General features: G+C 47.1%; 1 protein-coding gene across 1 annotated transcript in view; it reads right to left on the reverse strand.

Annotated features, from left to right (window-relative positions):
• Positions 1-8,505: 8,505 nt before the first annotated feature.
• The window catches only part of RPAP1 (RNA polymerase II associated protein 1), a 59,976-nt gene continuing 42,249 nt past the window's right edge, over positions 8,506-26,232 (reverse strand). Inside the window, exons 18-25 of the mRNA XM_054161503.1 lie at positions 22,133-22,242; positions 20,039-20,234; positions 18,820-18,969; positions 18,205-18,347; positions 15,474-16,278; positions 12,055-12,231; positions 11,354-11,410; positions 8,506-10,593 (exon numbers count right to left, since the gene is read on the reverse strand). Coding sequence (XP_054017478.1) covers positions 10,438-10,593; positions 11,354-11,410; positions 12,055-12,231; positions 15,474-16,278; positions 18,205-18,347; positions 18,820-18,969; positions 20,039-20,234; positions 22,133-22,242 — 1,794 coding nt within the window. The 3' untranslated portion in view covers positions 8,506-10,437. The remainder of the gene's footprint in view (positions 10,594-11,353; positions 11,411-12,054; positions 12,232-15,473; positions 16,279-18,204; positions 18,348-18,819; positions 18,970-20,038; positions 20,235-22,132; positions 22,243-26,232) is intronic.

Below are 26,232 nucleotides of genomic sequence, written 5' to 3' on the forward strand. Positions count from 1 at the left end.
CTGGGTAAAGCAGTGTGCTGAAGTCAAAACCCAGCAGGACCTGCATGCTCAGTCTTTCCTGTTCCTCTCATACTGGAATCAAAGGTAGCAAGCCAAAAAGGCATTAAGTGAAGTCTAGTTCACAGTATGCAGCAAGGAGACTGTGGAACATTTTCCAGTTGCTGTTTCAGTACAATTCATTGGAAAAATAATCAGTTGCCTCAAATAAACCACGAACTACATTAATCACACTAGAAGAACTTCTTTCTTATAACAATTAATTCTTCATAAATAGTCCACAGGAGATGAACTAGAAGATAAGAATTCCATTTTGGGTACAGTTTTGACTTTACTGATGCTTGGGAACTGGAAACAACAGAAAATTGGGAAAACCTTCCATATCAGAGCAGTTCATCTCATGAAAGATTACCCTACTCTCAGCCTGCCAGTCTTTCTGGAGTGCTTCATATTTTCTGTCTAGTTTAGGCCAGAAAGTGCATTCTGGAAAATGTTTCTGGCAAGGCTTTGGTGTGACTAAAAAACTGCATTTTCTGTTTAAATAAAGGCCAAGGATTCCATGCAAGCTGTAGGCTTCTTGCTTCTTCCTTCCATCTGCAGCTAGCTATAGGAATCACCAAAATAATCATAGAATCAATGAGGTTGGAAAAGACCTCAGAGATCATCAAGTCCAACCTATCATCCAACACCTCATGACTAACTAAACCATGGCTTCAAGTGCCACGTGCAATCCCCTCTTGAACGCCTCCAGGGACGGTGACTCAACCACCTCACTGGATAGCACATTCCAACGGGCAATCACTCTTTCTGCTAAGAACTTTCTCCTCACCTCCAGCCTAAACTTCCCCTGGTAAAGCTTGAGACTATGTCCTCTTGTTTTGGTACTGGTTGCCTGGGAGGAGAGACCAACCCCCACCTGGCTACAACCTCCCTTCAGGTAGCTGTAGACAGCAATAAGGTCTCCCCTAAGTCTCCTCCTCTCCAGGCTAAGCAACCCCAGCTCCCTCAGCCTCTCCTCATAGGGCTTGTGTTCCAAACCCCTCCCCAGCTTTGTTGCCCTTCTCTGGGCACATTCCAGCAACTCAACATCTTTGCTAAACTGAAGAGCCCAGAACTGGACACAGGACTCAAGGTGTGGCCTAACAGTCCTGAGTCCAGGGGCAAAATGACTTCCCTGCTCCTGCTGGCCATGCTATTCCTGATACAGGCCAGGATGCCATTGGCCTTCTTGGCCACCTGGGCACCCTGCTGGCTCATGTTCAGCCTACTATCAACCAGCACCCCCAGGTCTCTTTCTGTTTGGCAGCTCTCCAGCCACTCAGACCCCAGCCTGTGGCACTGCGTGGGGTTGTTGTGGCCAATATGTAGAAGCTGGCACTTAGATGTGTTAAATCTCATGCCATTGGACACTGCCCATCTGTCCAGCCTCTCAAGGTCTGCCTGCAGAGCTCTCCTACCCTCTAACAGATCCACACATGCCCCCAGCTTGCTGTCACCTGCACACTTACTGATGATGGACTCTATACCCTCATCCAGATCATCAACTTGTTGGTAAGAGCTCACTGCAAAGAAGCATGGTCAGCAAGCCCACAGTTTCCTCCACAAATATTTTAAGTGTTCACAAAACATGAACAAAGAGAAAGACACACAAAAAGTGTATTTCACACCCTGTTTCCACCACCTTCTTTTAACAGTGGACAGACAGGAGGAGAGCAATGGCAGCTTCTGCCCAAATAACTTCATCGATCCAAACCTGATCAATCTTACAGCAGACAGTACCAAGAGGAACAAAAATGAGCTACCATCTGTGGCGTCTTCTGGGTGGCAGCACAACTAACATTTTGCGAGTGAGCTGACACTCATGTCAGAGACAAGAGACACACGATGCTTTAGCAGAAACTTTTGCATCCTTCTAAATTTATTTGGATAACCTACACTGAAAGAAATATTGATGCCAGGAGTGGCAAACTGCTTTTTGTGAAGGATGCTAACACGGCACACTTGTGTGGCGGTCGTGGTATCATCAGGGTGTGGCACAAACCAACACCCCCTTCAAAACCACTCATTCACTACCAGCAACGCAATACAACATCACAGTATCACCAAGGTTGGAAGAGACCTCAAAGATCATCAAGTCCAACCTGTCACAACAGACCTCATCACAGTATCACCAAGGTTGGAAGAGACCTCGAGGATCATCGAGTCCAACCTGTCTCCACAGACCTCATGACGAGACCATGGCACCAAGTGCCACGTCCAGTCCCCTCTTGAACCCTTCCAGGGATGGTGACTCCACCACCTCCCTGGGCAGCACATTCCAAAGGCAAACAACTCTCTCAGTGAAGAACTTTCTCCTCACCTCAAGCCTAAACCTCCCCTGGTGCAGCTTGAGACTGTGTTCTCTCATTCTGGCGCTGCTTGCCTGAGAGAAACCAACTCCCTCCTGGCTACAATCCCCCTTCAGGTAGTTGTAGAGAGCAATGAGGTCTCCCCTGAGCCTCCTCTTCTCCCAGCTAAACAATCCCAGCTCACTCAGCCTCTCCTCATACCCGAAATTAACTCCAAGTTCTCTGCACTTCCTGCTGCTCTGAAAAGATCAAGGTGCTGCCCTGAATACACATTGCAATAGAAGCTGCTGCCAAAGCTTCACATGCACTAAGGAAACCTGGAGTATTGTTGGGGGGGAATGTGAATAAATGGCATCTTGTAAAGCAAAAGCTTAGCCTGATGGAAGCAACGACGGTGAAGAAAAGTCGCTTGATCCACAAGCGCCAGCCTTCCCTCCAGCAGGCAGATCCACAGGATTAATTGCTGAAGTGTCGTCAAATACCCAACAGCTCAGCCCCAAGTGGCGTGGTGTGCTTACACCACCTACGCAGCAGGCAATCTGAGTCTTAAAAGTAAAGTTACAGCCTTCCTAGCTGTAAGGCTTCCAAACAGGCATGTCACACGCCTTATTTATGGGCATCTGCCCAGACCCTCAGATGAACACCCCAAGAGACACAAGTTTCTACCTCAAACTCAGCAGCAGCAGCTCAGTTCTCCAGTTTAACTATTGAATTACTGGTTGCTTCTACAAACAGCCAAAGAGTGGGGGGGGAAAAGCCAAGAGAGAAGAGCTAGCAGTTACTAAAATGGGGGGAAATTTAAAATAGGAGGACAGACTGGGAGAGAATAGAATAGGCCAAACCAGGTTGGAAAAGACCTTTGAGATCATCGCATCCAACCTATCACCCAACACCACCTAATCAACTAAACCATAGTAACAAGAATCCCATCAAGTCTCCTCCTAAACACCTCCAGTGATGGACTCCACCACCTCCCTGGGCAGCACATTCCAACGGCAAATCTCTCTTTCTATGAAGAACTTCTTCCTAACATCCAGCCTAATCCTCCCTGGCACAGCTTGAGACCATGTCCTCTTGTTCTGGTGCTGGTTGCCTGGGAGATCAATCCCCACCTGGCTACAACCTCCCTTCAGGTAGTTGTACACAGCAAGGAGGTCTCCCCTGAGCCTCCTCTTCTCTAGGCTAAGCAACCCCAGCTCCCTCAGCCTCTCCTCATAGGGCTTGTGTTCCAAACCCCTCCCCAGCTTTGTTGCCCTTCTCTGGGCACATTCCAGCAACTCAACATCTTTGCTAAACTGAGGAGCCCAGAACTGGACACAGGACTCAAGGTGTGGCCTAACAGTCCTGAGTCCAGGGGCAAAATGACTTCCCTGCTCCTGCTGGCCACACTGTTCCTCATACAGGCTAGAAAAAGCCTAGCAAAAGACAAGGGGGAAGAAAACACATGAGAAGAGTACTAGGGGAGCGTGACACTGCAGAGGTAGAGTGGGCACCACAAACCTCCCCTCAAGGTGTGAGACCCTGGTTTCTACAATGGTGCCCGAAAGCTGAGCCACCCTCTGAGCTCATCGGATCACACAACCCTTCCCTTTGTCCCTTTCTAAAGCCTCAGACTGGGCACTGTGGTCAGGAAGCAAAGTTGTGCTTTGGTTGGAAGCACAGCCCCTGCCCCTTTCTCACTCTCCTGTTCCCTCACTTACCACCAGGACTGGGCTTCCCTCTTGCCTCCCATCTCCATGCCCAGCAGCTAGAGGAGCCCAAGGCCTGCCGGTGCACCCCAGGGCCCCCACAAACCACCCCAAAGTGAGGCCTCACTGCAGACAGCACGAGCACAAGGATGGGGACTCAGGCAACTCTCCCTCCTTCCTTGGGGGAAGTGAGGCAGCCATCAGCATAACCCCAAAACCACAGCAAGCACCTGAGCTCAGCAAAGGCATCATCCCAACAGGAACCCAGCAGTCCCACCACATAGAGTGTAACATGATTAACCTGGTCCATGGTCTCCACAGCCCCTGCCTGCCCCTCGGCACTCCAGAAAAGCGAAGAAAATGGATGAAATGCAGCACTCTCCTCCTGCTGACGCTGCTGCCTGCTCCTCCACAAGCTCTCTGAGGGCTGGTGCTAGCCCAGGTGTCCCTCATCACACACCCAGCCCCACAGCTGCCTCCCCTCAGCACAAAGAGTGTTCCAGAAAACTCCCAGCCTTAGCAATCAGCATAAACTGTGGCACCTGTGGCTGTGCTTGGACGTCAGAAGCTGAGGGAGCTGGGGTTACTTAGCCTGGAGAAGAGGAGGCTCAGGGGAGACCTTCTTGCTCTCTACAACTACCTGAAGGGAGGTTGTAGCCAGGTGGGGGTTGGTCTCTTCTCCCAGGCAGCCAGCACCAGAACAAGAGGACACAGTCTCAAGCTGCACCAGGGGAAGTTTAGGCTCGAGGTGAGGAGGAAGTTCTTCACAGAAAGAGTGATTGGCCATTGGAATGTGCTGCCCGGGGAGGTGGTGGAGTCACCATCACTGGAGGTGTTTAGGAAGAGACTGGATGGGGTGCTTGGTGCCATGGTTTAATTGATTAGATAGTGTTGGATGATAGGTTGGACTCAATGATCTCAAAGGTCTCTTCCAACCTGGTTAATTCTATTCTTTGTGAATGGAAGGCTTATGGGAGCTTCTGTAAGCTGAAAGAAAACATGTTTTGCCCCTCAGATTTTTCCAGCTGGAAGCAGCACCACTTCATTGATGAGAGATTTGCAAGGAGAATGTTGCAGAACAAAGAAGGAGCAAAGCCAAGGATTAACATGCCTGACTACTCTACTTTTTGTCTGACATGAAAACATGTCTGACCTGTGGTATATTTATCCACCTACATCTTATGGCTTGTTCTAGCTGTCCATGACTTCATCAGTAAGAGATGTTTAGGATATGTCTGATATTAAGTGGCCAGACAGAATGCATTAGTCTAGAAATTATTATTAAATTCCACTGTCAAAATGTAGTCAATAATTACAGTGGAATGCAAGGGCTTCAATCTTACAATCCTTCATGCATACTTTACTGTTAAAAACTTCCCACACAGAGGTGCTCCGCACAGTCTCAAGCTGCACCAAGGGAGGTTTAGGCTGGATGTTAGGAAGAAGTTCTTCACAGAAAGAGTGATTGGCCATTGGAATGTGCTGCCCGGGGAGGTGGTGGAGTCATCGTCCCTGGATGTGTTTAGGAAGAGACTGGATGGGGCGCTTGGTACCAGGGTTTCAACTGATCTAATCAACTGATTAGATGGTGTTGGGTGATAGGTTAGACTCAATGATCTCACAGGTCTTTTCCAACCTCGTTAATTCTATTCTATTCTAATTTGATGCAAAACTGTGACAGCTCCACTATCTTAGGTGCCATCTCAGCACCATCTCTAGTCCAATCAGCCACAGTGCTGCTGCCTTCCAGCAAAGCCCCTGCTGAATTTGTCCCTGTACAGGCTCTCCCTGTTCCTGCATGGCATAACACCAGTAACTCAGATGAAACTAAGCATTTTCCAGACACAAAGGACAAGAAGATGGTGGGGTTTCCTAATCATTTAAAGACAGTATCTGTGGGAATTTTTTTAGTTTGGTTGGTGGTGGGTTTTTTGTCTTCTGATCATAGTAATCAGACAACATTTGCTGTTGTCAGTTATAGAATAGAATAAACCAGGTTGGAAGAGACCTTCAAGATCATCGCATCCAATCTATTATCCAACACCATCTAATCAACTAAACCATGCAACCAAGCACCCTGTCAAATCTCCTCCTGAACACCTCCAATGATGGTGACTCCACCACCTCCCCAGGCAGCCCATTCCAATGGGCAATCACTCTCTCTGTCTAGAACTTCTTCCTAACCTCTAGCCTAAACCTCCCCTGGTGCAGCTGGAGACTGTGTCCTCTTGTTCTGGTGCTGGTTGCCTGGGACAAGAGACCAATCCCCACCTGGCTACAACCTCCCATCAGGTAGTTGTAGAGTGGTAAGGTCTCCCCTGAGTCTCCTCTTCTCCAGGCTAAGCAACCCAAGCTCCCTCAGTCTCTCCTCATAGGGCTTGTGCTCCAAACCCCTCCCCAGCTTTGTTGCCCTTCTCTGGACACCTTCCAGCAACTCAACATCTTTCCTAAACTGAGGGGCCCAGAACTGGACACAGTACTCGAGGTGTGGCCTAACTAGGGCAGCGTACAGGGGCACAATGACCTCCCTGCTCCTGCTGGCCCCACTATAACCACTTCAACCCCAGAAACTTACGTGACCACCTTGCTTCAGCAGAATTTTCTTCTCACTGAAATCACAAGGTTGTGATAAGGAGCTGTCACACCTATGTGGGGGACAGTTTTCGTTTTCTTTCTCTCTGTTACTCTGAGCACACTGGATTAAGAGAATTGGCACATTTCTGTCCTGCTACAGATTGCATTCTGTTTAAGCTTCCATCCACTCTACCAGGGTTCTTCCAAAATGCTCCTCCTGGCAAAGCATTTAATGATTCATAGCAACCAGGCACTTCAGAAAGTATTTATTTGGCCACACTTTCTCCAAAAGTATATGAAAACATTTCTTTTCAAAAAGGCATAAAATTTTAAGCAAGTTTACAGGTTGGTGAGTTTTTCAGGTCTGGCTTCTTTTTTCAGCAGGGAAGCCGAGTTTGCCTTTAAACTAAATGCACCAATGCCCTCTAGCGTCGTTCTGCTGAGATATCTCTTACAAGGCTGCCCGAAGCCTTCACAAAGCCGAGCCTGGAACTGCTGAACCACATCTCAGCTGACAGGCAAAGCGTTGAAAGCTTAAGGCTCACGTGCAGCATCCTTAGAGTGTTCTGTACACAACTGTGGCCTGCAGAACAACTTGGGATCCTTTCCGTTCCTCTGTTACAGTCCACTGCATCAGAATTTCACATCAAAAGATGCAGGCATTTTCTGGGCTTCAGGAGGGCTTTAGGAACATCTGGAAACCAGGAGGACTTTTGAGAGCTAGGCAAAAGTCTGATCCTTTCCTTCCCAGAGTTCACAAAATGAGATCCACTTCCTTTCTCATCACCTACAAATCTGTGGTCAGGGGCTTTTACTGTCATCTCACTTGTATCATAGTATCACACTATCACCAAGGTTGGAAGAGACCTCAAAGATCATGGAGTCCAACCTGTCGCCACAGACCTCATGACTAGACCATGGCACCAAGTGCCTCTTGAACACCTCCAAGGACAGTGACTCCACCACCTCCCTGGGCAGCACATTCCAATGGCTAACAACTCTCTGTGTGAAGAACTTTCTCCTCTCCTCCAGCCTAAACTTCCCCTGGTGCATCTTGAGACTGTGTCCTCTTGCTCTGGTGCTGGTTGCTAGAGGGAAGAGACCAACCCCTTCCTGGCTACAACCACCTTTCAGGTAGTTGTAGACAGCAAGAAGGTCTCCCCTGAGCCTCCTCTTCTCCAGGCTAAACAATCCCAGCTCCCTCTGCCTCTCCTCACAGGGCTGTGCTCAAGGCCTCTCCCCAGCCTTGTTGCCCTTCTCTGGACACCTTCAAGTGTCTCAATGTCCTTCCTAAACTGAGGGGCCCAGAACTGGACACAGGACTCAAGGTGTGGTCTAACCAATGCAGAGTACAGGGGCACAATGACCTCCCTGCTCCTGCTGGCCACACTATTCCTAATGCAGGCCAGGATGCCATTGGCCTTCTTGGCCACCTGAGCACACTGCTGGCTCATGTTCAGGCAGCTGTCAATCAGCACCCCCAGGTCCCTTTCTGTTTGGCAGCTCTCCAGCCACTCTGACCCCAGCCTGTAGCTCTGCATGGGGTTGCTGTGGCCAAAGTGCAGCACCTGGCACTTGGATTTGTTGAATGCCATCCCGTTGGACTCTGCCCATCTGTCCAGTCAGTCGAGGTCCCTCTGCAGAGCCCTTCAACCCTCTGACCAACATCTGCTCCCAACTTGGTGTCATCTGCAAATTTGCTGATTTGTGTCATGTAATGAATCACATAATACCCACCCTTCCCCAGGTACACACAGCACTTGGCACCCTTTGGTACTGACCCACCACACTAACAGGATGATGCCTTTGGCCTGAAGAACTCTTAAGGAGCTCCAAAGCTTAGCAGATTTCCTCAGAACAGTAGCATTCCCAAGGCACACTGCAAACAGAACTATTCCAAGTCAAAAGTATTTAAATAAGGAGAGCACTCCCATAGTTCAACAAAAATATCTGTGGAGCTATCCAAATTTTTATTTATGCCCTGCACACATTACAAAACTCAGCTCTGCACTGCAGAAAGGACTGGGAGAGTTTTTGTAACTGGGTCTGAGAAGCAGAATGCAAAGTCCTTGGTGAAGGCTGCTCTTCAACAGACAGCCAGGAGTCCTTAAATCTTACCATCCATTGCTCTTGAAAGACAGCTGTTGGGCTCTCCAGACAGAAAAGAAACTTCAATGCCTTTCATTAAACTTTTAATCACATCAAGTACTTTCAAATAAATCATTAAGAACCCCCCACGTTGACCACTGTGCTTTTGTTATTTTCTGTGCTATTGATCTCCAGCTGAAAGAAACCACAGATCAAAAGCTGCATTAGGAGGAGAAAAGAAAAAGACAAATGAAAAAGATCAAAAGGAAACCTCAGTTCTGCCCATGTCCTGCCTGAAATAAGAGAGGAAAAGATGAAACAGTGTGTTTTCTGGAAATCTAAGGGGTACTGATTGGCTTAGAAAGTTGTCAATGCAAAGACAGCACTGCAGCCCTAAGCTGCTAGCTGGAATCTGTTCCTTGCCTGGAACAATTTCGACCCTTACAGGCTGGCCTATGAACAATGTTTCACATTCTTATTAGGCCATCCCCTGGATCAAGGTTAATAAGGGTGTGGTTTCTTTGGAGAGAAACTAGCTTGGCCTGTTTGATAGGTAAAGAGAGAGGCTTAGCTCTTCAGGCTAGGCATCACCCTCACCTTCCAGAGGAATTTATTCCTAAGGACAAAACAGAACCACCACCCTTAACAAGTTTTGTACACAGATGTAAGCTCTCCAAAGTAAGGCCTGCCAGAGTAACCATAGTTCTGCAAAACTTTTTGGATATATATGAAACATCCATGAGACCACATCCAGGGGACATTCTGGACTTCAGCTGGAACTTCTGGTGAACCTTTTAGAGGGCACTCTATTTATACCCTGTGTGTCTGAGGCTGCAATACAGAAGTGGGAACAAATGAGGAATTTTTAAGCTTAGGTTTAAACTCAGGAGCTCCACCTCAAAATTTAAATTGCATTATCCTCAGAGGGCAACTAAATACATACAGCAACCTCACAGGCAGACACCTCTTTTCTCTCTAGTGGGGAGTGGTTGCTGCTAGGCATTCTGCCCTGCAAAGAAATTAATTTGATCCTGTTATACATGTAACCAAAGTAAGAGAGAAAAGAAAGCAGTTTAGAGACTATGCAAATGCAAGCTAAGGGCAGAGAGCCAGTGTTTATACCACTGCAATAGGAGTTATTATCTCTTAAGAGGTCTGACACAAGACATCTGTGTAACTGACTGTCCACAGGACACTGTCCTGGAGAAACTGCTTGTAGATACATTTTACCTTAGAATCAGCTTCTTCCCTGTTGTACTGGCATTTTATTTGCAGGGGACAACGTGGGGAAAGGACTATTCAAAATTGTGGGTCCCAAAAAGGCCAGGGAAAGGCAAACATCATACTGATAACCCACAGGCTCCAGCCTGAGCAAATGAAAAAGGCTTTTCCACTTCTTTCAGTCTGTTCAACAATCCAGTGTCTTTCAGACACGTTCCCACCTTCTCTGGGGAGCAGCAGAAATCCTGGAAGAGAATGGAGGGAAATGCTCCAGCATTCATCACAGGGAGGCCACATACACATGTCTTCCTATGAAGATGTGTCCTTGTCATATTGTCTTGAGAAAAATGTGTATTGCTCTGCAGGGCTGGGAGCACTCCACCAGTGCTCCACTTTGTGAAGGTGCCAAAAGTCCCCAACTACGACACTGGAACTGCTGAAGTGCACGTAGCTCCATCAGTGAAGCATAAACTGAGCTCTTCCATTCTTCACCTTGGCTGTCCTGCTGGACCAGTGTTCTGCTATGAGACTAGTGCTGGTGAATTCTCCTGATTTTCTTTCTGTGTCACCATCTGCAGGTACTTCAGTCGTATGGGAGGGAGCTGCTCATAAAGGTCAAATCCCAAAGGGCTCTCTGCATTCAGCAGTCTGTAGTGGAGCAGGTGGTTTTTCAAGGACTGAAGAAAGAAACCAGAACCATTAAGCAAATCTGAAAAGAATCTAATCTTTTCCACCCTGCCTCAATCACAGCAACCTCCCAGACAGTACAATTCCATCATGCCCAGCATATTTAACTGCAGCTTCTTCAACAGAAGAGCTAGAGACTTTCACCCATGAAAATACACTTTTGATTTGCATGTGATTTCCTCTTCTGAACACAACTCCACTGTCTCCTCAACAACCCCTCACAATGACTTCTTGCCAGAGTCCCAAGTGAGGTTTTGCATGGGATCTAAGGAATTACCCTGGATGCTCTAAGGGCCGAATGGCCCTGCTCTGTCACACAGGTGACAGACTTTGGCAAGCTCTGCAAGAAAAAGAGAAACCTTGCATTTGTTTTGTTCTTCTTGGGGGAAGCATCCAACTACGAGTCTAAGGAGACCTCTGCTGGCCACCCATTCATAGCTGTGCCAGCACCATCCCTCTACAGCCTCTCACGATCAGATATGACACTGCTTGAGCAAGAAGCATGGAAATCCAGTACAGGAGGCTCATCGAGGTTCCAATGGGCTCAGTGTTTTGAGTTCAATTAACTCTAAGAACTGGATAACATTATTCATAGCCACCACAGGCCAAAATACTGCTGTTTCTCTCCTCTCATTCTCAAATTAACAAGGTGTTTAAACAGAAATTTCATAAGCCAAGAAGAAAATCTGCATGAACAGCATGTCTGAAAAACTTAACTGACAGTGGTAGACTGAAGCTTACAGTTCCTACCTCATCCACCAGCAGCCACGTCTTCCTCAGCATGCTTTTCCGAGCAGCATCCATCTCCTGGGAACAAAACACCACATACTTTACCTAATATGGCACAATGCAACCTCTGCCCACAGGCACACAGCACTCCAGGGGATGCTTTGCTCATTATGATGATGCTCCAAAGAACAGCTTGTTCCAGCAGAAAAGGCTTCAACTGCCTCTCTCCTCCTTGCCCTGACCTGAAACTCAGATGACTTCTCAACTTTCAAGCAGAACTGTAGATCAGAGGTGATGTGTCAGCACCAGTAATCATTGCTACAGGCCCCAAGGCCATGGAAGATCTTCTGCTTAGTTATTCAAGCAAAGTGAAAGGAAAGAGTACTCTGCACCTTAAGAAAGCCGCAGGCAGAGGCTAAGTCTCTTACAAGCTCTCTGCCTGATCAGCTCCCTCATCCCCTCTGCTTCATTCTTCCTTCCATACCATAGCCCACAGAGCTGCTGACTTTGAAGGTTTATGTAGGATCAGCTATCATTAATTCAAGTGCTTTAGGGTGTAATCAACAAGAGCTGTGGACCACATCTCATGTGCAGATTCTCCAACAGCTGATCAGTCTTCACACCTTTTGCTTACAATCTTTGTTTCCAAGCCGAGGGGCAGTGATTCGCCCTAAGCCACAGGGGACCCTCTTAGCCCTGAGGCTCTGCTATCCATTGCCTACCTTTGTTGTGCTGTCTTGGGAGAAAATAAAGCTGTTCACGTGAGCCACAGCCACCACGTAAAGGACAGGGCACCAGGTGTGGCGCAGAGCACCGGTGACCAGCGTTCGGAAGTAGAGTCGCAGAAGGTTCAGGTTGTCCTCAGGAGGGGAAGTGTATCGCTCCAGAGGCACAGGAAACTGCAACAAACCCACCCACAGGAAACAGGATCATTTTGTTGTCAGTGAGGAGAAGTGCATGACTTGAGGGTACCCTTCCCCAGCTACCTGTATGCTCTCCAGACTAATGTTAAGCTTGATGACGAAGGAGGTTGGAATCAATACAGCTGACCAATACGAACGAGTATCGATCCTTTATTGTTCCAGTATTGCAGGCCTATGGCACTGGCCTAAGGTGTGAGTATAGCACAGTAAAGCATGGAAGAAGAGGGGATAGGAAAGGTAGAAGTGCCTAGCAAGGGAACTGCTACAACTTATGTAAACTTGGAGTGCCTTGTTGGCATGGACTCATTGGTTCCCTATGAGTGACCACACATCACACTATTATAGATTATTGGTCCAACTACTGATGACACACGAGGTTTGTTGATGCAGGTGCATGTCCTGTTGTCCCAAGATAACTTGCTGTGTTTATAGCTACCAGTGCCTTGCTTTAGTTACATGCTGCAAGACAGCACTGTTTTGGTACACTGCTAGCTGGCTCTGCACTTATGCTGAGCATGGCCTACCACCATGTCAGGCTCTAGGCCTGCACTGCCAGATTGCTCACACTGCTCGTCGCTGGCATTGCCACAGCTTCCAACATCTGACACCGCTGTCCAGCTTCAAGACACAGGTTAGAAAGGCTGCTTCCCTCTCCAGAAGTCCGTTTTTTATTCTCCTCAATGTTGAGATAATTTCTCTAAAATTATCTGTTTCACAGTGGAACATCATCTTTGCAGGATTAAAGACAACCATTGAGTTTACTCAATTAAAGAAGCAGGCAGGCCACTAGGTAGGGTATTCCTACTGCCTGCTGGCTATTTTTAACTCCACAAGACAAAAAAGGAAGAATCACAGAATCACCAAGGTTGGAAGAGACCTCAAAGATCATCAAGTCCAACCTGTCACCACAGACCTTATGACTAAACCATGGCACCAAGTGCCACGTCCAATCCCCTCTTGAACACCTCCAGGGACGGTGACTCCACCACCTCCCTGGGCAGCACATTCCAATGGGGAATGACTCTCTCAGTGAAGAACTTTCTCCTCACCTCGAGCCTAACCTTCCTCTGGCACAGCTTGAGACTGTGTCCTCTTGTTCTGGTGCTGGTTGCTTGAGAGAAGAGACCAACTCCCTCCTGGCTACAACCTCCCTTCAGGTAGTTGTGGAGAGCTATAAGGTCTCCCTTGAGCCTCTTCTTCTCCAGGCTAAACAATCCCAGCTCCCTCAGCCTCTCCTTGTACTCAAGGTATGGCCTAACCAGTGCTGAGTACAGGGGCAGAATGACTTCCCTGCTCCTGCTGGCCACACTGTTCTTGATGCAGGCCAGAAACCAAGCAAACAAAACACACCACCTCAAGTGACCTTCCCCAGATTTTATAACATACTTTGTTCTCAAGCAGAAGGGCAATGTAAACATTGTTCAAAGCACTTGGCACTTAAAAACGTTCCAAGCACGTGAAAAACAGGCTGCTTTGAAATCATAGAATAGTTTAGGCTGGAAAAGACCTTTCAGATCATTGAGCCCAACCGTTAAGCTCATGCTAACCAGCCAGCTGCTAAACCACGTCCTTAGGCACCACATCTACACATTTTTTGCATAGCTCCAGGGATGATGATTCCCTGGGCAGTCTGTTCCACTACCTGACAACCCTTTCAGGAAAAACTTCTACACTATCTCCAGCCTGTTCTCCACTGTAATCTATGCCACAATTTCTGATGGTACTGAGGGATCCGGTGTTGAGGGATCAAAACACACGATGTGGAACCAAGGCTTTCATCTGGAACATGCTGTTCAGCTCTGTTCCTGCATATGTGAGTAGAACATAGAGACAGAGAAGGGCTACTGGGAGCATCAATAAAACAGAAAGCTTACCATACAAAACAGGTGAGAGTATCTTGGCTTACCTAGCTTAAGAGACAAAGGCTCATATGGCCATAATCACAGGCTCACAGGAGGTCAGGGGTTAGAAGGGACCTCTGAAGATCAAGTCCAACCCCCTTGCCAGAGGAGGACCATAGAACCTAGCACAGGTCACACAGAAATGCATCCAGATGGGTCTTGAAAGTCTCCAGAGAAGGAGACTCCACAACCTCTCTGGGGAGCCTGCTCCAGTGCTCTGTGACCCTCACAGTGAAGAAGTTCCTCCTCATGTTGAGGTGGAACCTCCTGTGCTGTAGTTTACATCCATTACTCTTTGTCCTGTCACAGGGTGCAACCTATCCACAGAACAAAAGCCCTGCAACTACGCAGTGGAGAGAACAGATCACACAAACTGCTAGTTCCATGTTGTTTGGAAACAAATCTTTGGAAAGGTTCTCTTTGTATTAGCAAACTGGAAGGGAGATCAGCTATGGTTTGTCAACTGACACAGAGCTTGAAGCCAGCTAAATTCTGTCTCTTGTGCTCTGCTCATTCAAAATAAATGCAACCCTGTGCTCAGCAGATCAAATTTTCTTGCTGAGTTACCAAGCAAAACTGAATGTGGAAACATGGTTAAGGGGAAAATGACTGTTCATACACAGGGCAAGGAAAAGGTTCTCACCATGGTAAGAAAAGACGTAAAGGAAAGGCAGAAGAACATGGGATGCAAGCCAGCCCTTCATACATACAGGCTACAGATCAGAAGTTCTCAATCTACCAAGCAGGCTGTGGGGCAGTTTCCACTGAAGACTGAACAATTTCACAGCTCCTGCCCTCCACATAAACACACTATCTGCTCTCAAAACAAAGTTCACCAGGTTTCTGAAAATGATTTTGTGACAAGGGCTTGAACCAACTGGAGCTTGTCCACTGGAATGGGCTGCCCAAGGAGGTGGTGGAGTCACTGTCCCTGGAGATGTTTAAAAAAAGGCTGGGTGTGGCACTTAGTGCCATGGTTTAGTTGATTAGATGGTCTTGGGTAATAGATTGGACTTGATGATCTCAGAGGTCCTTTCCAACCTCATTAATTCTGTGATTCTGTGAGCTGGACTGTTCCTCAGACCTTGAAATCCATCAACAGAGCATTGCTCTCCATTCCTATTCCATTTTACATTCCACACACTGGACTTTCTTCAGAGAGTTTCTAAGGAAGTATGATTAGTCTACTGGACAAGGAAAGATGAGGAATAAGGGGAAGTCCCGGGAGGATGCCTAAATCCACAGTGGATAGACACAGGCAAGAGCCCAGTAATTCAGGAATATGAAGTGACAGGCAGCTACCACAAACAAGATTACCTGCTGGAGGGGCACTCCCAGTGCTTGCAGGATACTTGTGTGCTCCCCAAAAAGAGCGAGTCGCAGATGAACACTGAAACGCTTCTGCAGAGGTAGAAGAACAAAGGCTCCAAAGAGCGGATCGCCAAAGGAGACTCCCTCAAACTGCTCCAGCAGACTTACGTAGAGATCGTGGAAAGATGCCAAACCAGGGACTGGAGCATCCAAGTTCAGGGAGTCCAATGCCTTGGGTTGGCAATACACAGAGAGAAGGGCAGCTGTGTAACGGTGGATTGGGGCTTCCAGAAAGAGGTCGCTGCCGGTGAGGAAGACACACATAAGCCGTGCAAGTTTGGCGGCAGCAGGGATGCTCTGAAGGGTTTTAGCACGCCAGGTTTCTAGCAGCAAGACCCACTGCAGGTTCCAGGTCACAGTGTCGACAAGATCAAGTGGGAGGGAGTTCAGTACAGCCCCACGTGTCTCTGCGTTAGTCACTTTGTTGTAGAGGCTGATAAGAGGGAAGAATGGCCAGTCTGAAGGCAGGATGGGCCCTCTGACCTCAGGAAGCAGCATGGACTGGATGAGGTAATTCTGTCCTCGGTAAGATGCTTGGGAGCGTGCAAGGGCAGGCTGCAAGCGGACAAAATGAGAGAGGTAGCAGGAGCGGATGGAAGGCAGGCTCTGGTACGACTCTCTCAGCAGGGCACCACGAGTAGCCTTCGGAAAACACGCTGCTGCAGAGCCAGGCTGTGCCAGTTTGGCACTGGTACCCAGATGCAGGATGTCAGAGAAGTCAGCTGCTTCTGGCCCTCCAACTTTCCCTTCACTGAAAGATAGAAGATGAACATCAGTTTAAGAAACACAGAACCTGCAAAATGCCAAACAAAGAATAGAATAGAATAGAATTAACCAGGTTGGAAGAGACCTTCAAGATCATCGTGTCCAACCTGTCATCCAACACCACCTAATCAACTAAACCATGCAACCAAGCACCCCATCAAGTCTCCTCCTGAACACCTCCAGTGATGGTGACTCCACCACCTCCCCGGGCAGCCTGTTCCAATGGGCAATCACTCTCTCTGTGTAGAATTTCTTCCTAACATCCAGTCTGAACCTCCCCTGGCACAGCTTGAGACTGTGTCCTCTTGTTCTGGTGCTGGTTGCCTGGGAGAAGAGACCAACATCCGCCTGCCTACAACCTCCCTTCAGGTAGTTGTGGAGGGCAATAAGGTCTCCCCTGAGCCTCCTCTTCTCCAGGCTAAGCAACTCTACAACCTTCCTGGATCAAGGGCAGTAGGGTATTATGCACAGGACTCACAACACTTTCTATAGTATTTGGTTATGGTAACACTGAGTTTCTGTCAAGCATCAGCTCTCTAGGTATTTTCAGGGAATACCATGAAGTACATTTGGAGTCAACAACACGAAGCACTGGCCATGAAAAACCACCACACAATGCCAGCAGTCTGATGTGGAGGCTGCAGCCCCTTGTCCAGAGAGGCACTCTACTTGCCACACCAGCCGTCAGGGTGCTGAGATGAAACACTGCATATCATGTAGGGCCTATATGAAGCAGTAAGATAATTCTCTAAATAGCAGCTTTGCCGCTGGCAGGAAGGTCAGGGGAACCATACAGACTGGGATTTGGAAATTAAGAGCATGGGTGTTTGTCAAAGCCTTGTTCCATGATCTCAGACCAGAAATTGACCCTGGTCTCAGACTACTTGACAAATGTGATACAAAATAGTATCTCTGCAGCAAGTATTTGTTAAAAAACCAACAAACCCCAAACCAAAACCAACCACCAGACAAAAAAATAAACAAACCAAACCCCCACCCACTCAAACAAACCAATTCATGCAAACTTCCCTTTCCTCTGGAAAACTATAGTGTCTTCTTGTAGCACCCTGGTCCAACCTTCTACTGGGATGCACCATGGGTTATTTCTAAAGAGACTGTGATGAGCAAAATAAACTGCTGCCATTCTCATGGCCAAATATGGGAGGCTTCACATTGGAGATGTTCATGATTTCTTCCAGTGCAAAGTGGAAGACATCACAGTTATCAAATCAGCAACAAAAATGTGTAAGACCTTGTATAATAAGGGAATTATTACACAAGTTTCAGGAGGACTTAATAAGCTTTTCAGGCTATGTCAAATGCCTATGTATTTTCTAGACTCAGAACTCTCAGGACAGCAGATTCGATCAGGTTGGTCTCTTCTCCCAGGCAACCAGCTCAAGAGGACACAGTCTCAAGCTGTGCCAGGGGAGGTTTAGGCTGGAGGGGAGGAGAAAGTTTTCCACAGAAAGAGTAATTTGCCATTGGAATGTGCTGCCCAGGCCGTCCCTGGTGGTGTTCAAGAGGGGACTGGACATGGCACTTGGTACCATGGTTTAGTAATCATGAGGTGTTGGGTGACAGTTTGGAATTGATGATCTTTGAGGTCTTTTCCAACCTCACTGATTCTATGATTCTATTATTCCATGAACTCTTACCCACAAAGGAGATCAAAAGAAACCGGTTACAATTCTCATCATTGGCACACAGAGAGAAATCTGCAGCCATAGACCTGCTGGTCTGATTAGAAGGCTCTGCGACTGCAGAATACGCCAAGGAGTAACTCAGATTTGAAGACAGGCCCTACCAAAGGCCCAAACTGGAGAGGAAAGGCAGTGCCAACAAGCGCTTGCTCCAGTCCCCACGTTCCCGCATGCACCGGGCTACAGAAGGGAAAGAACGCAAAGCTTACGGAAGAAACTCTGGATTAAAGGCAAGATCCAGGAGGACCTCGTAAGCCAGATGCTCACTCCCTGGCAACAGACGGCTTAGCAATGCCATGGCAACAGAGTGATGGAGTGAGGCATGCTGGGCGTCATCCGGACAAGTGGCTGCCTGTACAGGAAACAAAACAAGAGAGAAAAGCACCGTGCCATTTGTCAACACGGCAGTCAAGAAGGACAGCAGGGTCAAGAGATCTCAGCTGAAACTGAGAGACTGAGGCAGACTGCAAGGACTCTCAAGCATTCACACCAAGATCTTTCTGCCTCTCCTGACTGTCTTAAATAGCCAGACATCTTTTTCAGAAGCACAGGTGTGAAAACTTCGTTCTCACTCCAGCCCAAAGGCAGGCAAAAATACCATGCTGCCACCCAAAGTATTCTGAATCCAAATCCTCGCATCAGTGACTGTAAAAACATTATCTGCCAACAGGGCATGACAGACAGCTGAAGAATCCCAGACCTAAGTCAGATATGAGAAAGAACAAGGATGCAAGGAGCAGTTGCCAGCCTGACACACTGAGATGGAAAGGCCAGGGTGAAGCCAGCTCCTCAGGTGAAAGCAGTGGAAGGACAAACAGCCATACCATTCTCCGAGCCAGCGCTAACACAAAGTACTGCAGATGGTATTCATGGCGCAGCATCCACGCAGATGAAGGAGTCACAGAGGGAGGTCCTGTCTGCCAGCTTTGATGCAGATAATCCTTCAAGCCACTGGAGCCCAGCACAGAGCTGTACTATAAAGGAATCAGCAGAGGAGACCATTAGCAACCAGAGGAAAGGAAAACATGGCCCTTTCCAAGGCCTACCCTGCTGCCTTCTCACATGAGAATTCCTGTTAGCTACTCCAAAAGGGGTAGTTTCAAATAGCCTGATAAACATCTGCTTTCCTGCATCAGGGCTCACCTGCAGCCATGGTGATCATCACCACTACAGGTAATCAAGTCACTGCCTGCATTTTCCACAGTGCTGTGTGAGGCAGAAGTCTGGTCAGTGACTTAAGATGTTTTTCTCTCAGCTGGCCAGACATTCCTGTCAGTAACCAGTCAGCACAGAGTGAAGAAGGAAGGCTTTGAGAAAGCATATGCCAAGCACTCTCTCTCTCTAGGGCTCTGCCATTTCCTCTTCAGAGTTTACACACTTCCATGACACTCTCATTCTAAAAATTCATCACCACCACAGGCAGAAAACACTTCTTCAGTCTCTGTAGCACTCATCCTCTTGTTTAATTGTATCCTGGTTTTCTGTGACATATAAACTTCAAGCATCCCTTTCCTTCTCTGACACTATTTTGTTTTTTGCTTAGCCAAAAAACAGTTCTTTAGAATCAGAAAATGGTTTTGGTTGGAAAGGTTGGACCTCCAAATATCATCTAAGTCCAAACCCCAATTAAACCCTTCTCAGCATTCTTCAGAAGTCTATCCTTTTTAAATGACATCATCATTTATCACCTGTTCTGTTAAGTCCAGATTCTCAATGTCAACTGGATATTGGAATTCAATGACAGAAGATATTTTTCACATCCTCATCCCACCTGTTCTGGGAATTGGGGGATTTCTCTCTACAGCACTTGGATATTCTTACAACAAAAGCACACAATTCCAATAGAACAGAATAGAACAGACCAGGTTGGAAATGATCTTTGAGATCACCAAGTCCAACCTATCATCCAACACTATGTAATCAACTAATCAATCAATAGTCCTACTGGAAACAATCTTAAGCTTGGGAAGATACAGATACTAACTTCCCTCTCAAATGTATCATCATTCATTTAGAACTTACAGTGAAGAAGTCTTTTCTCACCTTGCAGGTCAGGCCCTTGTGAATGTGAGTGATGCTATTGATGAGAAATAGGAGAGCAGTGAGGAAGGGGAAAGGTGACTTGGAGCCAACCAAGCTCAAAGGAGGTTTGCCTCCAGTGCAACTCAGAGATGCAATGCTGGAAACAGACTCTGGCGCCGGGGAACAGGAGAGAGGGTTGCACAAAGCAGAACATGGCCTGTGTGAACAGAAAAAGAGAGAGGGGTCAGGTCAAAAGCACTCATACTGCTGAAGAATTATCTTGTAGGAGCATTGCTATCTGGGCTGTGCCACGCATTATGGTAAAACAAATGCCCCAAGGACTGTGGAAGCAAAAAACCTAGTATCACAGTTACACACAGTCAGTCACATAAGCACTACTGCCACAGAAGCTAATGCTAGAGAGCTGCCATGAATTCTAATCTTTAGCTAAATTGCTCATGATGTGCAGAAATATCGACGCAGTGACGCATCTCTGACAGCAAACATCTGAAAGCTTTGGGCTTTTGGTCTCAAAAAAGCAAGCAAACAAAACCCCTCTTTCCCCCCAGACACGCACAAGCCAGGCTAATGAAGCTGCCGACCTACTCAAGACATTCCAGTAAGGAACTGGCAGGCAAAGCCAAAAATTGACACTGCCAAATGCTGCCCCTCATGTCCTCATGGAGTGCCTGATTTAAAAATCTGTTCAGAAAGACCCTGGCTTTAATGTGCATGCACATGACCCTGCAGACTCTTCTTGGGACGGGGGCTCACTCTCCATGGGCAGAACGAGGACTTTTTAGACCAGCTGTGCTTGCACAGCCCACACTAGACAATGGCTGTACAGGCAGAACCACTGCAAGAAGAGTGACCATAATCACTTTGAACAGTAACAGGGCAATGGGGCAAATCCTGTCAAAGATTAACACATCACTACTCTGTGGCAGAGAACTATGCATCGCTGTCCATGCATCGCTGCTCCTCCCACCGGCATTATCATGCAGGAGGTGCATGAACCCATCTGGGGCTCAGAGAGTACCCTGAAGTCCTGGCCCTAATCTGCTCAGAGCACTTAGACAAGGCTGTCAAAATGCTATGGCAGAGATTAGCTGACGTTTCATTTTTGCCAGCCAGTGTTAAGAACAGCCTAGGAGAGTTCTTACTGATGGGCTTCTACAGCCTGACCAAACCCATTGTTTTCAGATCTCAAGAGCAGGCAGGAAAGGATCTAATCAGTGCCCTTGTGTTAGAAGATTTGATGCAAGGAGCTTCAGACCTCACTTCTCAGTCATTACAGAGCACAGGCCAACTTCTTGTTAATTGTTCAAATATGACTTCAACCCAAAGATCCCAAGTGCCCCTTGCATCAGATGTTCTCAGAAGCACCAGATGTCTCCCTGACTACTAGTTAGGCAGTTTAGGCTTCCCCTTTCCCGAGGACTATTACAAGTTAGTAGGGAGGTTCCCTTTACAGCAGAAAGACAGAATCTCTGTAGTATTTAACAGTTCCCAGAGCCACAGACAAAGCTGATGTTATCCAAATGTCTGAAAGAACAGTTTGGTATCTGGTCTTTCACTTTCTTGCAGGGGCTTACAAAGTTTTAATGAAGCTCTGTGGGAGCTTGCACATGAGTCTAGCTGAAATTTTATGAAACCGCATCCCACAGAACACATGAATGGTACATGCACACACTCTCACCTCCCCCCATGGAAGAGGGGAGTAAGAGGAATAACTGATGCTACTAACAAAACAAAAACAACATGAAAACAAACAAAAGAACCCAAACAAACAGTGAAACTGGAGAAAAATCAAAGCCCAGAGTGACTGAAATCAGCCTGAAATTGATATGAAAAACACAGCTGCATGGAAGGGCAGAGATGCAGACCCTGTGGCAGCACCAGTGGGGAAGGAGGAACTGGAGAACCTCTGTGGCCATCAGGCTTTTTGCTGCGAGAGGAGAGAGGACAAAGCAGGGTACAGCACTACTATTGCACTTCGATTCACACACATATGGGGCACATATATACAGGGGAAGAAACAGAAGGGGGGAAACTGCCACACAATACAGTATAGCAATGAGGTTCCCTTAGCTTCTAGCAGTGAAATGATTTTACCTGAGCAAGTCCCACATGCTATGTATGGCTGGCTGGCTGAGAAGGGGCTGCAGCACCTCAGATGTCAGACGCTCCAGGTCCTCTAAGCAGTCAACTGGATTGACTGATGGCTAAAGAAGACATGGAGAAAGACAGAAAAACATGGTGAACAAAGGCATTGCAGTGAGGCCAAAAAGATAGCACTGATTTCATTGCTTTCTCTGTGTTTATTAGCTGTTTCTCAGACCACACCATTTACATAGTGATCTTCCTCTAGGTTAGAGTTGGCCTCGCTGCTGGTAGTGGGGAAGCTGAGATGTGGCACTGCAAGGTGTTCTCACATCCAGGGACTAAAATGCATCACAGAAATGTCTTAGTTGCCTGGCAGGAAGGCATGGGATCCCCAGAATCAAGATGCCCTAAAGAGAAGCTTGTCCTAAGGGGCTAAAGGCCTCGCCTCATACTATGGAGAAGAAGCAGAGAGGGCTAGTTATTCTCTCCAAGAGCTCTTTCATTTGTCTCGCAGCCAAGTTATCCAACAGAGGACACTGGCTCTGCAGGTCTTGGGGCGGATTGTTCAAAAGGTAAGTCTGTTTCCATGGAATTCCTCCCCATCATGCAAGTTCCTGGTGGATCAGGACCCAGATTCTCTAGTATTACTTCTTTGCTTTTCAGTATTCAATGGTGAGCAAAATGACCATCAGGGCATTCTTTTGCCCTGAGGATCTCCTTACTGTTAGAAGAATTAAGTGTTGGGACAGAAGAGAGTTTCAAGTTCCTCTGGAGGGAGATGCCTCCAAGTGTTTTTCAGCAGTAGTGCTGGCACTTTAATTCTGCTGTGGCATTGGGCAGAAATTGCTGGGGGCTTTGTGGTGTTAATTTTGTGACAATCCTTGGCAATGACCCTTTTGGTCCTGTTTGAGCTAATTTCATGATGTGCTTTTTCTGTAAGAGATGGGGAGACTTCATTGCTCTCTACAACTACCTGATAGGACATTGTGGAGAGGCTGATGCTGGTCTCTTCTCACAGGTGATTAGTGATGGAACAAGAGAGAATAGCCTCAAGCTGTGACTGGGTAGGTTTAGACTGAACATTAGGAAGAAGTTTTTCACAGCGAGAGTAGTCAGACACTCAAGACTGCCCAGGGAGGCTGCCCAGGGAGGTGGTTGAGTCACCAACCCTGGATGTGTTTAAAAGTCATTTGGATGTGGTGCTTGGGGAAATGGTTTAGTGGTGAACTTTATGTAGAGTAGGATTCTGTGTTGGACTTGGTGATCCTGAGGGTCTTTTCCAACCCGAATGCTTCTGTGATTCTACCTATGGGATGATCTTTCCATTTAACTTGCAGATGACATAAAGGTGATCGTGGCTACCTTGAGTAGTGATGTGGCACCAGGAGGGTCTCAAAAAAGACCCAGCCAAACCACTAAGAAAAAAGCAAACAAAAAAAGCCAGCTTTATGAAGTGGGATTGACCTACCCATCAAAGTATGATCATGGATGAACACTGTATGGAGGAGAGATCTGTGGCTTCTGAATTCTTCCAACCCTAGTAAGCAGTATCTGAGGCTGAAGGGAATGCAGGCAAATTTGCATGCTTTGTTTTCCCTTTCATTAGAATGTTGATTTAGGATACAGAAATACCCATTTCCACAACATAAAAATCTGGTTTTCCCCCAAGTGAAATCCCCCTCCAGAAATCACTAAAATCTACATTAAGATGTTAACCTCAGTTCCTAGTAGTCTGACAAAAACATTTCAAGAAGGTCCAGGCACACACTAACCTAGTTACTATAGAAGTTGATCATGTTTTCACTAGTCCATTCAAATGTGCTATATGCAATTATGTTTTACATCAGACTAGCTAACCACAGGCAGATGCTGAAATTTATTTTTAAGTGGAGAAAAAAAACCTAATCTCATACAGAATACAGAATTAACCAGGTTGGAAAAGACCTTCGAGATCATCGAGTCCAACCTATCACCCAACACCATCTAATCAACTAAACCATGGCATCAAGTGCCCCATCCAGTCCCCTCCTAAACACCTCCAGTGATGGTGACTCCACCACCTCCTTGGGCAGCACATTCCAATGGCAAATCACTCTCTCTGTGAAGAAGTTCTACCTCACATCCAGCCTAAACTCCCCCTGGTGCACCTTGAGATGGTGTCCTCTTGTTCTGGTGCTAGTTGTCTGGGAGAAGAGACCAACCCCCACCTGGCTACAACCTCCTTTCAGGTAATTGGAGAGAGCAAGAACGTCTCCCCTCAGCCTCCTCTTCTCCAGGCTAAGCAACCCCAGCTCCCTCAGCCTCTCCTCATAGAGCTTGTGCTCCAAACCCCTCCCCAGCTTTGTTGCCCTTCTCTGGACACGTTCCAGCAAGACAACATCTTTCTTAAACTGAAGGGCCCAGAACTGGACACAGCACTCAAGGTGTGGCCTAACCAGAGCTGAGTACAGGGGCACAATGACTTCCCAGCTCCTGCTGGCCACACCGTTCCTGATACAGGCCAGGATGCCACTGGCCTTCTTTTGAAGGACTTATATTGATGACATTATTTTGTCATCCACTCTTCTTGGATATTTATGAAGGTTAAAAAGGAATATTAACTTTTTGGTTTTACTGGTTCACTAATGCTCAGGACTCAAAGACAGCATGCACAGGGTACTACCTACCCCATGGCACTGAAGATGTCTTTGAAAGGTACTGTCTCTTTCTACCCCAGCCACAAGTAACAAACTCTGCTGCTCTGAGCAAGTTTCAGAGGAGCTGCAGAACTGTGAATAATTTCAGCCATTAAATTACCCTCACACCTTGAAGACAGCTCTCTCAGGTCAGATCTCGGGCATGTCAGTTGGGCAGCAAAGGGGAAAATTGCATTTATCTTTAGAACATGAATCTTTAAGGTTACTCAAGTATAAGACACAAGGATGTGTCACCTTCAGAAAACTCACTTCAAAAATGGTGACATACTACAACTGTAACTGGGTTGCAGAATTGACCTTGAATGTCAGTGGGGCAGGAAATAAATTAATCTTTATCATTGCCTATCCAAAGTTCACATAGCATGACTCTCAAAGCTTGATCTTCCAACCACATCACTGCAGTGTAGCTGTCCACATGTAAGCTCTCAGACCACAGCAAATGCAAAAAAAAGTGCAACTTGGTTTAGCCCACAAGGAGAAAGGACTGCCAAACTAATGTAGGTCAAGGGGGCTACAGGAGAGCTCAGGAGGGAGTTTTTACAAGGGCTTGTTGTGACAGGACGATGGGTAATGGCTTTAAGCTGGAAGAGGGGAGATTTAGACTGGATATCAGGAAGAAATTCTTTACAGTGAGGGTGGTAAGACACTGGAACAGGTTGCCCAGGGAGGTTGTGGATGTCACCTCCCTAGAGGTCTTCAAGGCCCACTTGGATGAGGCCTTGAGCAGCCTGGTCTAGTGGAAGGTGCTGCTCCCCATGGCAGGGGAGTTGGAGCTAGATAATCTTTAAGGTCCCTTCCAACCCAAACCATTCTAAGAATCTATGGGTCCATATTCGCTTCATGCTTAGGATCTCTGCAGCAAATCAGAACAGCCACAGCAGTGCTGCATATCTTTACAAAGACTCTGAGCCCAAGTGAACAAAGAACAAGAAAAGAAGGCAGTGGTATTTGGCACTGCTAATGTCAAGGATCAGCAGACTTAACTGACCCTGAATCGCAAGCAGTCTCGGTAAAAGCCTATGGCAGTTTTAGGCTATGCCTTTAAAATTTTCCACAGATCTTGAACAGAAAGTGGCAGAATGTAAATAAATCTCTACTGGGTGTAAAAAGGAAAATTATGACAGTTCTAAGCAATCCCATTGGAGAGGTACCTACCATTAAGGTTTAGTTTGCAAAACCATCTTTCTTGTTTTGCTTCTTCGGCCCTGGCCGATGCTGCTCCTGGCTTTACTGACCTTGGCTGCACTGCCTTTTTGTGACTGGCATTAACAACAAGTCCTCTCTGCTCTCTTCTCCCTTTTGTGTACAGGTGGGCAGAGAGAGAAGCAGAGAGGGAAGAAGCTATGAGCTCCCCCTGGTCTTTGGCCAGGGGGGTCCCTGTGCTGTTTATTAGTTGTAAATACCTGTAAATAT

This window comes from Dryobates pubescens, chromosome 5 (assembly GCF_014839835.1).
Source record: "Dryobates pubescens isolate bDryPub1 chromosome 5, bDryPub1.pri, whole genome shotgun sequence".
In the NCBI taxonomy this organism is placed as follows: Eukaryota; Metazoa; Chordata; class Aves; order Piciformes; family Picidae; genus Dryobates; species Dryobates pubescens.